General features: G+C 33.8%; 2 protein-coding genes across 5 annotated transcripts; both read right to left on the minus strand.

The window, feature by feature from the left end:
- Positions 1-2,011: 2,011 nt before the first annotated feature.
- On the minus strand, positions 2,012-7,731 carry LOC100805971 (dol-P-Man:Man(6)GlcNAc(2)-PP-Dol alpha-1,2-mannosyltransferase). Of its 2 annotated transcripts, none has more exons than XM_003540439.5 (10): positions 7,213-7,731; positions 6,328-6,415; positions 6,075-6,234; positions 5,669-5,886; positions 5,223-5,518; positions 4,210-4,324; positions 3,979-4,114; positions 2,605-2,801; positions 2,409-2,498; positions 2,012-2,330 (listed from the first exon to the last, which is right to left on the minus strand). In XM_003540439.5, exons 1-10 carry the CDS (start codon positions 7,473-7,475, stop codon positions 2,199-2,201), a joined length of 1,695 nt encoding a protein of 564 aa, XP_003540487.1. In that variant the 5' UTR covers positions 7,476-7,731; the 3' UTR covers positions 2,012-2,198. The 2 variants fall into 2 exon arrangements, with proteins under 2 accessions (XP_003540487.1, XP_014620578.1); XM_014765092.2 differs by having other exon boundaries at positions 6,328-6,464; positions 7,213-7,339.
- A 1,536-nt stretch (positions 7,732-9,267) lies between these two features.
- PPC1 (phosphoenolpyruvate carboxylase) lies at positions 9,268-15,776 on the minus strand. Of its 3 annotated transcripts, none has more exons than XM_006591826.3 (11): positions 15,626-15,776; positions 15,094-15,282; positions 13,701-14,092; positions 13,494-13,578; positions 13,063-13,285; positions 12,868-12,971; positions 12,680-12,773; positions 12,331-12,485; positions 11,139-12,137; positions 10,313-10,699; positions 9,371-9,837 (listed from the first exon to the last, which is right to left on the minus strand). In XM_006591826.3, the coding sequence occupies exons 2-11, from the start codon at positions 15,259-15,261 to the stop codon at positions 9,541-9,543; spliced, it is 2,904 nt and encodes a 967-aa protein (XP_006591889.1). In that variant the 5' UTR covers positions 15,262-15,282; positions 15,626-15,776; the 3' UTR covers positions 9,371-9,540. The 3 variants fall into 3 exon arrangements, with proteins under 3 accessions (NP_001241357.1, XP_006591889.1, XP_006591890.1); XM_006591827.4 differs by lacking the exon at positions 15,626-15,776 and adding an exon at positions 15,375-15,566; NM_001254428.2 differs by lacking the exon at positions 15,626-15,776 and having other exon boundaries at positions 9,268-9,837; positions 15,094-15,350.
- Positions 15,777-17,696: the final 1,920 nt, after the last annotated feature.

Below are 17,696 nucleotides of genomic sequence, written 5' to 3' on the forward strand. Positions count from 1 at the left end.
CATGTTGATTTATATAAAGCGGTAGACTAAATTTTATAGTTAAGTTTATTAAAAAATAAGCTTATGTCTTATTTAAATGTATTATTTCAAAATATATTTTTAAATAGGTTATTATGAATATTATATCAAACCTTAAAAATATGTTTATATCATATAATGTTAGATTTCATTCTTATAAAATTTAACATGCATATATTTTAATCTTATAATGTTAAATTATCACAAACTACGTTTTGAAATAAATAAGCTTGTAAGTTAGATCAAACTTTTATGTAAATCAAGTTTTAACCTCCTAAAAAAATCTTTAATTAATAAACATATCAAACTCAAATTATATTAGTTCAGGCCCCACTTAAGCCTTAAAAATAAAATCTAGTTTAACTTGAACTATTTTTTCCTAGTGATGAGAATTAATTGCCATTTTTTATGGCATGTTTTGGTTCGTTTCACGAGAAGTGCTGCTTGGACGAGTATTTAAATAGTATAACAAATGACTTTACTTAAAAGAACAAAATTTAGAAAGTCTTTTTATTCTCTAATCAAAATTAGAGGTTCACCTAAGTAATATATGCTTACATTTGATGCAAACTTTTATCATGTAGGTTATAAAGTGAAATTTTAACTTTGATCGAAAAATAATATTTAAAAGCACCTAGGAAACTGTATCTAAATTTTGTCATTTCACAAATATATTTGTGTACTGCTGCTGATAGGCATAGACTGAAGTGGCAACATAATTGAAATTATAGCTAATGTTGTGACGCCTTAGCATGCCAACTTTTATCTATATATATATATATATATTACAAGCTTTAAAAGGGTAGAAAATTAACATTAAAAAGCTCATTTATATTAAACTGAAATCAAATATAATGTATATTTATCTTTCAAAAGTGGAGAGTTCATATTTTAAAACAAAATGAGAGGAACGTGTAATTTAACTATCTTTTAAGAAAGGAAAATGCCTGGTTCAGTATTTTTAACCACAGATCCACATTAATATATGCACTCTCATTTTGTTATAGATGCGGCCATTTTAAGATTCACATAATGGCTGCATGCACTTCCTGGTTAAATATAGATGCACACAATGCTCTTTTTAAGATTCATAGGATATGTGGAATGGTTGCATGCATGTCTGGTTCAGTACTTTTAACCACAGATCCACATTCAATTTGAAGCAAGCTTTTATGTTTTAATATGAATTTGATGTGAAAATTAAAAAATAAGCATGTTGAAAACTTGAATCCAAACACATTTTTCATCTACTTTGCTGGCCTAGGGATAGGTGTAGGAAATTGCAAACATTCATAACAAGTCTGTAGAAACACGTTTGCATAGTGCAAACGAGGGCTTGTCAATCAGCTGATTTGTATTTATCATGATGTTTCTAATTTTTTTTAAAATAATATAAAATTTATATATACTAGGAATGTTTAGAAATCCGTTTGCAATGAGAGAAGTTCATACTTTCCAAAGCATAAAAAGTGGAATTAAATTTGTATCTTTTCCATTGAACTTCCCTTTGCAAGTCCCTTTGTAGGTTTGTAATACAAACCAAACACACATTAATATTAATTTAAAATTGATTTTAACAGTTGAAACATTACCCTTTTATAATACCAAACTTTTTACCAGAATCAATTTTACAAAATCAAGCTTATTCAAAATCAAGTTTTTAAACATCAATTTGCTGCAATTGCAGCACCTATACACACTTCTAGAAGCTCCATAAGGGTGTATTCGAGATATTTTCACATGTTTGGAAAATGTTAGGCCAATGTTTCACACAGGAGAAGTTTGTAAAATGTAATTCTATCAGAAGCAACTTTTATATAGCATTTGTTCTGGATTGAAAACTACACACTAAGCTTCACTACAAGTTTTCTTTTGAAATAAAAGTTTTTAAACATAAATCACTTCAAACTCAATTTTAACCAAAACAATTTTGCAAAATCAAGATTATCCAAATCCAGTTTGCAAATACTCACCCCAACACACACTTAATAGGTAGATGATTAATAAACTGAATGCTTCCGTGGGAAAAAGACATCTGACAACACTCGAGGAACTAAATCAAATATTCAACAACAGATGAGGGATATCCTAAAAGCTTACTGTCTAACAAAAATGGTTTTGTTGTTAATCCACCATAATCTAGGACATTTTACTGCCCTGTCCCCCACCCAAATAGAAAATCAGGTGGTTCTTCTTTTAAGCAGCTTATACATGCCAAAAACATTCTTCTCTTGCCAAAGGTAAGGAATGAAAAAGGACCTATACAGTGCTGGTGAAAGCTCCCTGTCCAGATAAGGCAATGCAGCAATAGGCTGAAATACAAACAATATCCAAACAATTAAAAGCAAATATTAGAATTCAAATTGAGAAACTTCAAGCACTACTTTTACCTCCCATGTTGACAAGTCACTTCCACGAGTCAGGTAAGGCCGCTTTAGCTGCAGCTCGACAAGGAAAGTGCAAGCAACAACATCATGGAGCTGTCAAATCAATGTTAGTCACTAGTCAGTTGCCTTCCAACAAAAATTTGTAAGAGCAAAAGTACTAGCAGTCTAGCACCTATATATGTAATTAAAGAGGACATACATATTGCTTGTCTGATGCCATGTTTTTGTCGTTGAAATATGGTGGTGCTGCTGCAGTCCCCCCCAGGGTAGAATTAAATGGGAAGGGAAGAAGACCTCGGAATCCATCGTCAATCCATTGAACTTGTCCTACATAATCTGGGATGAAAAATGATGATGGAAAGCGATGCCATTCACTTCCAATGCAAAGTACAGAATCTGAAATACAAAGGAACAAAATGGTACATAATTCTGATGTTTTTATCTCAAAATACCAAATAAATCTGGCCAACGAAACTAGTTTCTCTGACTGTTGTCCTCCCCACCCCACAAAAAAAATAGAGGGAATATCATGGAAGTGCTATTTTGATGGATATTTGATACAGAAGCTTGCAATAAACAGCGAAAATTTAGTCCAGACTATAAGATAATGGCAAAATATAGCATCTAGAGAGAGAGAGAGAGAGAGAGAGAGAGAGAGAGAGATCAACAACAGAACCACACCGATTAGGAGGAATGTAAAGAAAGCTGTAGCAAAATTTTGCAAATAGAAAACTTCACTACAGAAAGTACAGGAAATGAGTTTGCTATAGTCCAAGTTAATTACAACACTTCAGTTTCATGAACATAATTTAACAACAATTCAGTTTCCAGACATATAAAAAATGTAAAATTCTCACAAAGGAATAAGCAAATTTAAGCAGCACAGCAGCCTTAGTTTCTTTAAGTACCTTATGACACATTGTCAGGAACCCAGAAACAGCATCTCAGTTTTCAGAGATAGTTGCAAAAAACAGAGAAAGAAAAGGAGAGCATGCTTTGGCAGTGTATACTAAGTTACAAATGAAGAAGTAGAACCTGAGGAGAGCATTCTCCTTTCTAGTGTTTCCCCTTTTACAACAGGTCTTTAACCTTTCTACAACAGAGAGAATGCTCAGTTTCCAAACAGAATGCTCACTCTTCTACCGCCATATCCTATTTAGGGTCTGCTTGGGTAAGCTTCTCTAGAAGGACTTCTAGGAGAAAGAAATAAGAAGAAAAATATGAAATGAGCTTCTCTATAAGCTAAAATGAGTCATCCATTAGCTAATTTGTAGATGTCCTCTCATCTTTTAGAGAAGCTGTACGAGAGACCTTCTACAAATTAGCTAATGGATAGCTCATTTTAGCTTATGAAGAAGTCCGTCTCATTTTTTCTCATTTTTTTTTTAATCTTAGAAATGCTTCTAAAGAAGCTTACCCAAACAGGCCCTTAACTATTCCAAATAATTAATAACTATCCTAACTAACTACTCTCTGGCTCTATCACACATGATCCAATTACTCCATTCAATCACATTTAGAAAAGGGGCCATTCATAAAATATAGAAACAAAGCCACCAGATGTTTGACTCACTGTTTTCTGCGTCATGGTGTTCCAAGATCTTGTAAACCTCCAAGGGAGCTGAGTAACCATTAATCAGAGAAAATGTACGGGCATGAGAGGCATATAGTATAAGGCTAAGAACCACTGGTCTCATAACTTTGGCAACCTGCATTTAGCACAAGTGGAATCCAGAATATATTTATTGCTTCCATATTGGATCTATAAAGATCTATCCAAATCTCAAGTAAATTGGTATCTTACCGTCACTATTATAGAACGATCGTATGGATTATATTTGCTACGGAAAAAATCAGGGAAGCTCTCAATGACAGCTGAAGCAGCTACACAAATAAGTGGATATATTGGATAAAGGAACCTGCATGCACAGATGGAGGAAAAACAAATTATCCATGTCAATGCAACTATAGATTTTATAGTAACACAATGAAAAACAAAAATCATAATTCACTCAACTGCACAAGCTGAAGGAATAATACTAAACAATTACCCCGTCCACTATTATTTATCTTCTGAAGCTCACAATTATCAATGTAGAGGATAACTAAATCACAATCATTAAATCCAATTTACAGTGTCTAGCTAAGACTTATCCAAAGGGGGAGCAAAAATCACATCCCTTCAGAAATGAAGAACTGATTGTGAATTCACTTAATGAACAGCTAAATCCAGAGTTCCAGAAAATACACACATACAAAAGGGCTTAACTTAGAGAAACTGATAATTAATAGCAGGCCCAATAATATAATCAAGATCAACATGCTTTCAATAAATTGGAGATACAACTGATACTAAACTGAAGTTTTTCTTATTCCAAATTTCTTCCCTTAGTTGCTGAATGCACAAAAGAAAATTTGCAAAAGTGTAAATATTATGGAAATAAACTCCACCGCAACTTAAAAAAGAGTGCCTTGTTTACTACAAGCTAGCCCAATTAACAAGGTTCCATGTTCTTAACTATAGGTGAGTGCACCAATTCACAGGCAATACCTGACTTTCTAAATCTAAACAAAACCATCTAAGCACCCACTTATAAATACGAGCCTATATTGGAGATTACCAAAAATAGAAGGTCTGTAGACTTGTATAAACCAAAAGTGGAGCAAATAAGAGATTGATATCCATTTCAATCTCATAACATAAAACATAATAATGTACATTGTGTGTGCATTGTGCAAGTGAATAAAAGTGTTTGTCTCAAATAGCATCATATGATTAAATTTGTAACAGAAGACCAGGTAAAAATTTAGCCAGACCTTTCTTCTTTGTGTGGCTGCAAAGACATAAACCCCAGCCAAATATATATAGGAGATATCACAATCAGTAGGTCTGGTGCATATTTCTTCTTTGCAATAGGCAAAATCCCCAAGAACAGCAGAGCAAGAACAAAACAAAAGTTGAAATTGTTAAATCCATTCCTCAGATAATACAGAGGCCCTTCAGTCCCATACAGATGGCTTTCACCACCTCCAGCTACGTTGTATATCAAAAGATTCAAGACAGATGAAGTCCATTTTCCATAGTAGTAAAAGTCCGTAACTATTGACAATGCCTGTAAAAAAATTTAAAAATGCTTCCATTGTAAAGAATATGAATATGAAATATGACACAGGAAATTTAATAACATAATAGGATGCAAGCAAAACTATATATTATATACAACATTAGATGGTATAAACATAATTTAGATGGTCTGACTTACAAGAAGAATAATCGATGTGACAGCCGCAGAAATAAATGCCTCTTTGAATTTTCTAGATAGAGAATATAGTGTCACTGGAAGGAAAGCCAAGATTGAGAATGGCCAGCCGAGTATTACACCAATAACAGCAACAGAAATTGCCGCAGCAGGCTTATCCAGAAGAAATAAACCTGATGCCAGAGATATTGCATACATAGAAAACGAACTCGGCAAGAAACCTAGAGATAATAAAAGTTTGATAAAGAACATTAGCAAAACTGAGTCCCACGTCTTAGACTGGAATACAGAATCATGGAATACATAATACTTGGTCACCCATTATTATTCCTCAAAGGTAAGTATGCATAATGACAAGATGATGGCAAGAAATCATTTTGAAAAAATAAAAAGCCAAAGGATCACTTACTAGTGCTAGCAAAGAAACAGCCACTGGTTAAGCACAGCATAGCAAGTGCATACGTAGCAAGTCGTTTTCCATACTTTCTTGAAAGAGCTACCACAAGAACAGTATCAGTTAAAACAGAGAGAAGACCGAGAAAGAATCTCACAGCATAGAACACTCTCACCTACAACAGGAAAAGACAACAGTAACATGAAAAGCATAAACATTTTCATCTAATCTGTAACAATTCAAAAAGTAAGCACAGCAGGAACCTTACTTTGTCCTCACTAAACAACCATGAAGCTGGTCGACCCACTATTTCGTGAAATAAAAGGTACAAATATGACCGAAGAGCAAACTGTGAACTGCAACCAAGCACGCACCACTTGTCATTTGTCAATACCATGACCTGAACTGAAACTAATGAATTTTTCTTCTTAGTTTTAATTCATTTCTTGCAAGCTATGAACCTAATAAAGGCATCATCAAAATAATCTTTTTTCCTCTCATCTACAAGCTATTAAAGGTGCATTTGGAAGAACTTCTTTACAACTAATTTGGGCTTATCTTACAACATAAATAAGCACTTACGTAAATATTTGAGAGCTTACCAGACTAACTTATGACATGTCTATAAAGTATAAACTGTTTTCAGCTTATTTCAATAAATTTCCCGCCATAGCTTACAAAAACTTTTTAAAACTTAAATGAAAACAGTTTAACTCCATTTCCTCTAGAAACAATTTATACATTGGCTTTGCTGGGATAAACCTCTCCATAAGCACTTATATGAGGAAAAAAAAGGTAAAACGAATTTAACTTCTTTCATAAGTTAATATATCAACTTAAACATTTAACTTTTACAGATATTCTTTCATTTAACTTCTCCCATAACTGACCTGCATGAGTTGATTTTAGCTTATTAAAGAAGCTCAATTCATTTTACATACTTATTTTCTTTTCTTATAAGTGCTTATACAGAAGTTTATGCAAACATATAATAGTTAATAACTTATTCGATAAGCATTTAACTAAACTGTTTACTCAAACACACCCCAAATAATAAAAATCAAAACTTTTTCTCTTCTCCCTTGACCCATCTTCCCCAAACTGAACCCCAACAACAACAAAAAACAAAAAAGAGAGAAAAACAGAACAGAACCTGTATTCCCATGTCTGGAAGCCAGTTTTGTAGAGAAGGAAATGAAGGGGCTCCCAGTAATTGAAGACCTCGTCGCAATCGTGGATGATGTTGGAGGTGGCACTCATGTACCTCAATAATCCAAGAGCCACAAACGGAAAAACCCACCCCAAGCCTTCGTCTTTCTCCTCCGCTTTCTCGGGCTTGTCCAGCTTCGTGTACGGTTCTGATGGTGACGGATCCGACGGCTCCGAGCGCCGCTGCCTCACGGCGGAGAGCGCCATTGCGATCACGATCTTTCAAAATGAAAATGGATTGGCTTTAGAACGTTCTTCTTCTTCTCTTTCCAGGGATTGAAGAAATTTGAAAGTTCAGAGCATCTCCTACTTACTTCCTCGCAAAGCAAACTCTTCACTTTTGTCTCTGCTGCTGCTTCCTTCTTTTCTCTTTTCTCTCTTACTTTTATTAATTTAATTAATAATTTCATAACTATTAACTAATAATATCGTTTTTCCAACCTATGAACAATGGGCGTCTGAATCAAAGGTTTCATCTTCTAGTTGTGAGTATCCTTATTTCCTAGAATAGGATTTTTCCCTGTTAAAAATACATATAATTTAAACAAAACAAAAAAATCTATGAGTAAAGGACATTCATCAATTGGATAGCAATTAAGGAATGTTTTAATTTGTTATTTTAAATTTTACTTTTTATGAATTTATTTATATATATTAGATGACAAGTATTCTAATTTGGTTTGGGTTCAACTCAGTGGCGGATCTAAGATCTTGAGTCAGTGGGTGCAAATCATAAAAAATAAAATTAATGGGTTTAATTATATAAATATAAATAAAATAAAATATAAAAATATAAGATTTTATTTACAAAATTAGTGAATTTTAAAAAATGAGGGGGTGACCCTCGGACCAATGTAGGTCCGCCACTTCAACTAGTGCATAAGTTATTCTAAAGTATATGAATTGTTGTAAAATCTTATATTATTTTTAATTCTCACCAATAAAAAAACTGTATTAATATTAACTAATTAAAAACCATTCTAAATAAATAGGTGATCAAATAATTATAGAGCTTAGAAAAAAATATGCAAAATATGATATAGTATTGGGAATAACGTAAGTCCTATAAGAAAATGAAGAAAAAAAAAGGAATTAACTTTTTATGGGCTATTTTAATAATTTTTTATGAGTTTGATTATCTTTTGAACTCGTGTTTTTATAGTTTGATTAGAAGAAATTTTATTTCTATAAGTTAAACTTTTATCAGTTTATGAGATGTAATTAATCATGAATTTTATTAAAATATAAGTTATGAGAGATGGAATAATTTTAAGGACAATATTATTATAATTTTGATTTCATGAAAATAATATTAACTTATGTGTTGCAAAGGTGACTTTATTTCACACTTAAAAACTCGAGCAGACAAAAACCAAGTAAAAATGTTAAAAGATGAAAGCAATAAGAAATTGTTTTCATATGAACATGAAAATTTGAGCAAGTTTTATTTTTACCGCGCCACAAAACTAAATACTTTGTTGGTTAAGTATTTCTAAAATTGATTTTGGATAAAAAAAATTATAAATTTTGTTAAAATTAATTTTTAAGTGATGTAAAAGTTAATAATAAATTTTAATATAATTTTTTATTCAGCACAAAAGTTACGTGAGATTGTTACAACACAAAATCAATTATGAATTTACGATCAAATTATTAATATGAAGCAAAATATTTATTTGAAATTAGCTAATATTTCAACTTGATTCTAGATGGACCAAAGGTGTGTTTGATTCACCGTTTATCATGTTAAAAGCCAGTCATAAGAGGAGGATTGACATTCAATGTGCTTATGTGCAATGGAAGGTGGAATTTTATTTTTCCAAACACGCTCTAAGTAAATTTAAACATGCATTAAGAGAAGAAAAAAGGTAAAGCGGAAGAAATTGATTTTAACTTATAAAAGAAATTGAATTCATTTTACTTTATTGTTTTTTTCTCCTTATTATTTCTCCCCTCATGTCATGAGACTACAAACCCTCTATTAGTAATACATATAGATAGTACTAAACACATCCTTGATTTAATGATGTCAAACAAAACAAGACCTTATGGAACCAAGATACAAAGAAGTATAGAAGGGTGTAGTAACGGTACTAAGCATAAGAAACATAACAGATCAATGTCATTGATTCATTTGTGTGGTAGCTAGCTCTTCTGGAATTCTAGAGCAGCATACCAAATTGTACAGAAAGGTGGGGCAACATAATAACAAAACAAAAAAAGTGTATCTGAGAACAAAACTAGAGCACTCACTTTCAGTATTCAAACAAACTTAACCAGTGTTCTGCATGCCAGCAGCAATACCCTTCATAGTGAGAATGAGTGTGTCTTCCAAACCAGGGGCATATTCACTTGTTGGGTTCAATTTGACAAGTTCATCAGCTGATTTGCTTGCCTCTGCAGATTCCTTTGATATGCGGGGGCGCACCTTCACATTGTAGTTAGGATCACGGATACGTTTCAATGTGTAAGCTTGGACAATATTGAGGGTGGTAATGGGAGCATGACGAAGCCTGAGTCTTTGCTTCAAGTAAGGGTCCCCTTCAAGAATTTCCTTGTGTCCAGCCACCTACAAGTACACCAGAATACAAAAAATCATCTAGTAAAATAACTAATCATCAGTCTTGTTTTGGGGTGTTTAAAGTTCAATATTGGCCAAAGAAATTGACTGTAGGTTATGGACACATGTTAAGAAACATTAATAGTGTGTTTGGATTTCCGATCAGACAACCTAAATGCAGGGCCATGTTAGGTATTTGGGGGCCTAATGCCAATTTTTTAAAGAAATTAAAAATAATATTATCAATTTTATATTACTTTTCTAGATTTATAATCATGTTGTTCTAATATGTGCATATGCATGCATGTGCCTATGTGTTTGTGCAATCCATAGTCCTACTCCTACACCTTCCAATTATTTATTTCTCTCACCAGTTCATGGAGAAGATCAATGCATTTATCTTCTTATTGCCTTTAATGAAAGCCCTTTTGAAATGAGTTCAAAACTATAACATGTAATGTTTACATGGTTGAAGTGGCATTACCTGAAGTAGGAGTTTCCTAGTTTCTTCATATTTGTTCCTCAATTGATCCCCAAACGGCCACAGATCCTTTGAAACAAGGAGTCTATCATTCAGAGCGGCAATTTTCGGATCTCCTTTGGCAAACACCATTTCCACCAAATCAAGTGTGACCCTAAAGAAAGGCCATTGATTGTACATCTCTTGCAGCATATTGAGATTCTTAACATTTTCCTCAATGACTTTTTTAAATGCTGCTCCAAAGCCTAGCCACACTGGAAGATGAAACCTTGTCTGAGTCCATGCAAAAATCCAAGGTATTGCACGCAGTGTTTCAATGCCTCCACTAGGTCTTCTCTTTGCTGGTCGACTTCCAATATTCATCCTTCCATACTCCAACTCTGGTGTAGCCTACATGAAACAAAGTTGACAGTGATTGTCATCATTTAAATGTCATTTTACTTAAATGAGAAGTTGATGATAAAATTAGATCTTGGGACCTTTAAAGGACTTATTTGAGCTCATGCAGGTGGCTTACAAATTTTATTTAGAGTTTAATTTTTATGCATTGTTGGTGTAAAAAGTTTTACATTGTCGATGAATCAGAAATCATGGTAGGGTATGACTTTGAAAGTAGTTATTGTAAAAATTAATAAATTTATCATATTGTGTTAATTTGTGATTGGATAATAATATATAAACTCTTTACACTATAAATGCATGGACTATTCCTTCTATAACTTATTTCCGCATGTTTCACAATCAAGTTTATTAACAAGCTCATATGTCATCTGATAAGAACTCAATGAATAAGTACTTGATTAAGTTGTTTACTAAATGTGGTCCTTACCAGGCGGAAATACTCAACAAAGCGTGGTTCCTTGAATACAATGGAACGGTATTCCTCAGTAGCAATGACAGCCATCTGATCCATCAAAGCACGCCATTCTGGTTTTGGCGAAATTGGGGGGTGCATGCCATGTTCTAGAGTGGCGGCAGTGAAACGTTGTAGTGTTCTAAAGCACAAGTGTTGTTCTCCAAATGATTGCTCAATGACTTCACCTTGGACTGTCACACGAAGTGATCCATGGATTGTGTCTGGAGGTTGAGACAGAATAGCAAGATGAGTAGGTCCACCTCCTCTTCCAACAGTTCCACCGCGACCATGGAACATGGTTAGCTTAACACCAAATTTCTTGGCAACATTTATAAGTTCCTCCTGAGCCTTATATAGCTGCCATGCTGCAGAGAACCTCCCAGCATCTTTCCCTGAATCTGAGTATCCAATCATCACTTCTTGCTTCCCATTGATCCTATTTCTGTACCAGTCTATCGAGAACAACCGTGCCAGAGCAGCAGGAGCAGCCTCTAGATCAGCTAGCTTCTCAAACAATGGCACAACTCTTAAGGGATGCTTGATGTGACATTCACGTTGTAGAAGCTCAACTGCAAGCACATCAGATGGTGCAGTTGCCATTGATATGATATAGGCTCCAAAGTTGTCTGGTGGTAGTTCTGCTATGACATGAAATGTGTCCAAAACATCTCTAATTTCTTCAGTTTGAGGAAGGTCAGGTCCAAATAGAGGCCTTTTGCCACTTAACTCAGACAACAACCATTCCTGTCTTTTCTCTTCAGACCATTCCTGGTACGAGCCAATTTCCAAGTGTTTGGTAATGGCATCCAGCACATCAGTGTGACGATCTGACTCTTGCCTGATATCAAGCCTCACTAGTGACAGTCCAAAAGTGGAGACTTGTCTCATGAAATCAAGAAGGCTTCCATCAGCAATTGCTCTATCACCACAAGCACATAGTGATCTGTAACATAGTTCAAGAGATTCCAGGAACTACACAAATTAACTTTAGTTAGTGTCTGTCAAATAAAGATATCCAAGGAAAACATAAATTCATCCATGATCCATCCAAAAACTAATATGTTAAATAACTAAAAGTTAACAAAAAAACATAGCTAGCAACAGTATAATAAAACCCCAACTGTGTTAATGGAAAAGTACACGAAAGCAAAAGCAATGGATGTACCTCCTCAACATTGGTGAAAGTGGCTTCCTCTGGAATGTCAGAGTACCCATTAGAAAGCAAATGGCGAGAACGCTCACGAGTCTGATAGAGCCTATCCCTTACTTCACCGAGTACCACACGATATGGTTCATTTGGGGGAACCTTTTTCCAAAATTCTTCATCATGAAGAAAGAAAAATATTATCACATGAGTAAACAATCCAACATATTTTCACCATTTAGATAATTGACACAAGTAGACAACAGCTTGTTCCATTGTGATGTGACCTTGTTTAGATATCATTGTTTACAGCTTCATACAAAATAAAGTAAAACACATATCCCCCGAGTTTAAAGAGTTTGGTAAACACCTATATAGTGTTTTGCAACTTCATCTTTCTTGGAAGACCTGTGAAGTTCTTCTGCACGAACGCGTAGTTCATCATTGCAGCGCCACATAGAGAGCTACAGAAACAAGAAGGGAAATCAGCAAAATGATTCAAGAGTAATAAACCATCCACAATGATCATTTTATGAACATGCCAGAGCTATGGATTACCTCAAACATAAGATCTTCTATCTGGGAATAATACAAATTAGCAGCCATCATTCTAGCCAATAAGCAAACATCCCTTGTCACTTCAGGAGTTACTCTTGGATTACCTGTACCATATTTAATTTGCATATCATTCCATATGTCCAGTGTACTATGATAATATACACTATTTTTTTTAATCACAAATAAGACTAATACCATCGCGATCACCCCCCATCCAAGAAGAAAATTGAATAAGGGGAGCATTATAAGGAACACGCTCTTTAATCCCGATATTGTTCAAAGCTGTGTCTACACGGCGCAGAAATCTGGGAACACCGTTCCAAATTGTTTCATGGAAGTAGCTCATCCCTGCTCTCATCTCATCTTGTGGTGTTGGAGGGGTCCTCCTGATTTCATCTGTACGGAAGGCAGCTTGAATCTACATATAAAAAAGCAACAAAAGAAAATTGTTAACGATTCCATTGACAAAATTGTGCATTGGTTTCTTTTCACACTTGAACAATTTTTCTTCTGCAGAATCAACTCCAAGCAAAGGCATTGATGTGATAAAAAAAAAAAAAAAGTAATGGTTACTTGTTGCAGTTTGGCAAAACATCAAACTAAATCCTAAAGGTTTTGATAATCACCTCCCTTTGTAGAGCCTCATCAAGCTCCTGCTTATCATCAGGAGTAATGTCTTTGGCATACAATTGAGATAAACAATTCCTTATCCTGCAATGCAGATGAAAACCATAAAGCTCAATTTTGTTAACTATGTGACTATGCAAAAACTTAAAAAAAGAAAATACAAAAGTGAATACTGAAGCTGAAAAATACTATATTTTGTAACAAACCTTCCATGCTTTTGAAGCAAAGATCTACGAATTGATTGAGTAGGATGAGCAGTAAGAACCAAATCAACAGTCTGGTTTTTCAGTGCATCAAAAACTTCCTGAGGAGACTTCTTCAAGTCAAATACAAGTTTCTTGAGAGTTTCTTCAATGTCTGATTCTGTAGTTGCATTGTTCTCATCTGCAAAATCCCCTTTCTTCAACTTGTTTCTTCGGCGGCGAGAAATCTGGACCTCTTCAGCCAAGTTGGCCAAATTAAGCATGTGGGAAAAGGACTTGGCAACAAGAATAGAGTCCCCAGCATCCAAACTGGTTATCAAATTTCCAAGTTCTTCCAGTTTCTTAGGGTCATGCTTTCCTTCATACTCAGCTGAAAGTTCATACACTTCTTGAACCTGCACAAGAACATTTAAGTTCTTAACCATCACTGCGAAACAGTTTTCCAGCTCATAAAAGTCAAAGAGAAATGCAAGAACACATAATATCCAGTATATTATTAAATCAAGGTAGAGTATAAAATCTGCCAAACTTAAGATTTAAGAATATATCCCATGATTGCTCCTTTTATTTTACTGATTACATATCTACCTTCTACATAGTACTTGACATTCAATCTGCAAGACATAAAGTGCAGCCGAGTCAAATTCTAGTAGGTCATGTTTTGTATTTTTGTATCCTTAGAGGTAAGTCAAATACATATTCAAACTTGTTGGAGATCTACATTCAAAAGTGATATGGCTAAATGAGTATATACTCATCAGATAGCCTTTAGGTTGAGTTAGAACCAAATTCAAATTTTAAGATAGTATCATAGTCTATCTTACGGGTTGTTGTTGGGACTATTGGACCACCCATTATCGGATCATTATCAAACCACTCCTAAATGTATAATCCTGCAAATTTTACACTCAAGATGTTCAGTCCCAGGGTGGGAGGGTGTATTAATGATCTTACATTGAATAGTAATATGTCTAAAAATGTTTATATAAGTGGGGACAACAACTCTCATTCTAAGAACTAACTTTTGATATTAAGTGAGCCCGATCCCAAATTCTAAGAAAACTATTTAAAATTTAAAATAGATAAACAAATATTGTTCACATGATTTGGATCAATCAATATCTCCCTTCTAGAATCCCATATGCAAAGGCCTTTGTCTTGCCTACAACCACATATCAAAAGTTATTTTCCCTTAAAACTCTCCAAACCCACACGGGCCACACCCCTGACCCAGTAATCAAAATCTGTCAATCCAAATCCCATGTTTTTTTCTCACCAAACCAGTATTAGACTTTCACAGCAAAATTGAGACATGAGAGACCAAACAATGAGTAACCAAATCAAAATCTAACAACAAAGACATCAAATTAGGAGAGCCAAAAAAAGAAAAACTCACTGTTTCCTTCAGATCCTCCCCATGTAAATCTTGAAGGATATCAAGGAACCGATCCAGCAGAAGAGCATCATACTCAATCAGTTTGTCATCCTCACTCACTTTGGCAGGAGCCAATTGCCTAAGCTGTGCATCAATGGATGCCATCTTTTCCAAGTTCCTGGTCGCCATTGCTACCTTTCAGTCCCTCACCTGTGATCAACCGATCATAGAAAAATAACCAATAACCCCACATGAACAAATAAAATAAATAAAAAGACACAAAATGAATGAAAACTATGAACCTAAAACAAAGGGGCCAAATCAAAACAGCATCCATAAATTATTTCTACAGCCCGCAAATATTGATGACATTGACTTCCATGATATGGTGAGTGGATGACACGTGCAGAGTGATATTAAAACAGCTTACAACAAGTGGAAAAAAGTGCCGATTGAAAACACGACACGTATGGAACCAAAAATCATGAAACATATGAGTTTTTGTTTTGCATGACCCATGAAATGAACTAGTTATTGGAATACAATATGGTACCTGTGTACGAGGAAGAGGAAGATCACAACGAATGAAAAATGGATCAAAAAGAGAGAGATGGTGTTGTGATCTTAAAGTGTGCATAAGGGTGTCTTTATATAGAAAAGTAGAGACATTTTTACTTGCCTAAAATTTTCTTTTTTTGTTACCTTGTATTGTTTTGGTCGAACCTAATTAATTACTGCACATGATGGAATATGCTTTTAATTTCCCAAGACTCTCTCCTTAAGTGCAGTTGGTATAGTGTATAGTACATTTTTCTGATCTCCAATGCGAACTAATTAGGGGCCAGATGGAATCTTCACTTTTTCCTTTTTATGTTAAGAGAAATTACACTAAGATATTCTCTAAATAAAGACCTTCAACATCTAACTATTATTGAAATAAACTTTATATCTTTTTAACATGATTCAACTACAGGCTTTTATCTGTATTGGACAAAACAAAATTATATGGACAACTTAAAGTACCAGGTTAATGTCATTAAAATCCTTTAAATTAATGTTTTCATCTTTGCTGGTGTATATTAATGAAATGTCGGTTGTTATTTTTTTAATAAATATTTGGATTTACACAACTACCACGGGTTCCCATAAAACGTATATTACCATATGTAAAAAAAAAAAAAAAACTCATTTTATATAAGCTAAATTACAATTTTATTCCTTTAGTTTTCCCATGATTTTGGTCCATTTCTAATTTTATAAAATTAACAATTTTAATTCATCTGTTAAATTATTAACTCATCATTATGATTAATAAAGTTATTAAATTAATTATAAATTAAGTTTCTTAATTCATTTATAATTGATTTTTGTAAAAAATTATAATTAACCTATTAACTCTATTAGGATAATTCTTTGATTTCTTGCTCTGACAAAAAATAAGTAATTTTCTGTTGTTGTAGTGTTCAACACACCAACAACAAATAGGAAGCTCTTTGCATGAAAAAGAATATGCATTGCAAACAATAATACTCCAACGACACATTCAGACCAAGTGAAGAATTTTATCGGTCCTGAGATGATGCATGTGTTTTTGCGATGCACAAGAAAAACTATGCCTGGGAGTATAAGTTTCTATTATTTTACATTTAAAACTTTAAAAAATAATAAGAAATATATTTATATAAAAATTAGCATGACATTAATACATAAATTTATGAATAAATAATCATTTTTATTTTTAAATAAATTATTTTTGACAAGATAAAAATATAAAATTTAATTTAAAAAAATATATAAAATACTATAAATATATTCGAACGTTAAACAAACAATAATGGGCCTGACCCAATCAAAAGATAAAGTATGTTATTCATCAGAAATATTATGACAAACATAGTACATACTTAGTAAGAAGATACATTACACGAAGATATACAAGATCTCTGTCACAGATCTGAAAACATTCTAACTAAACGCAAAAGCTGCATGTTATCCAGCCAAATTCAAAAGTAATAAGCCATAGTAATAATATCACAAGCCCAAACTCCCAATTTTCTAGCCATATATGTTGTACCTGTTGTTGACCTGTGGTCCAAGTAAAAGGGTCTGATCTCTTTATATCTATCTTGGGTATTTATGTGCAAATCTCTTTTTCAATTCTTTACTTGTTATTTAGAAAGAGATATTTTCAGCTACGATAAACCTCTATGGTCAAGTCTTTTTAATTGGATTGCAGCGCTTAATAGAATTAAAACCAAATGACATGTTACAGGTTCATTTCGAAGGCCATCAAAGGTGGTTTCCTTGATATGTGTGGTGCAAGCACTAAATCAGCTCCTCACTTGTACTTACATTGTTTAGTTGATCTTTCTTCACAGAATTCTTTGTTTGGCCTTTTGGAGAGTGTTTGATGTGACATAGGTCCTTGGACCAGATTTTGTGGAGTAGCCTTACTGAAAAGAAGCCAAATTTTTGTGGCAATATTATGGAGTTTTAACTCTCGGATCTTTAAGGAGATTTCTTATAGGCTTATAGGCTTCAATTGGGTGTTAAGCACATGACCTCTTCAAAGAGGTTTTCCCTTGCAGATATGTTGAGGGATCAAGCAGCTTTGCCTCATTGAT

The sequence above is a fragment of the Glycine max genome, chromosome 12 (assembly GCF_000004515.6).
Source record: "Glycine max cultivar Williams 82 chromosome 12, Glycine_max_v4.0, whole genome shotgun sequence".
Classification (NCBI taxonomy): Eukaryota; Viridiplantae; Streptophyta; class Magnoliopsida; order Fabales; family Fabaceae; genus Glycine; species Glycine max.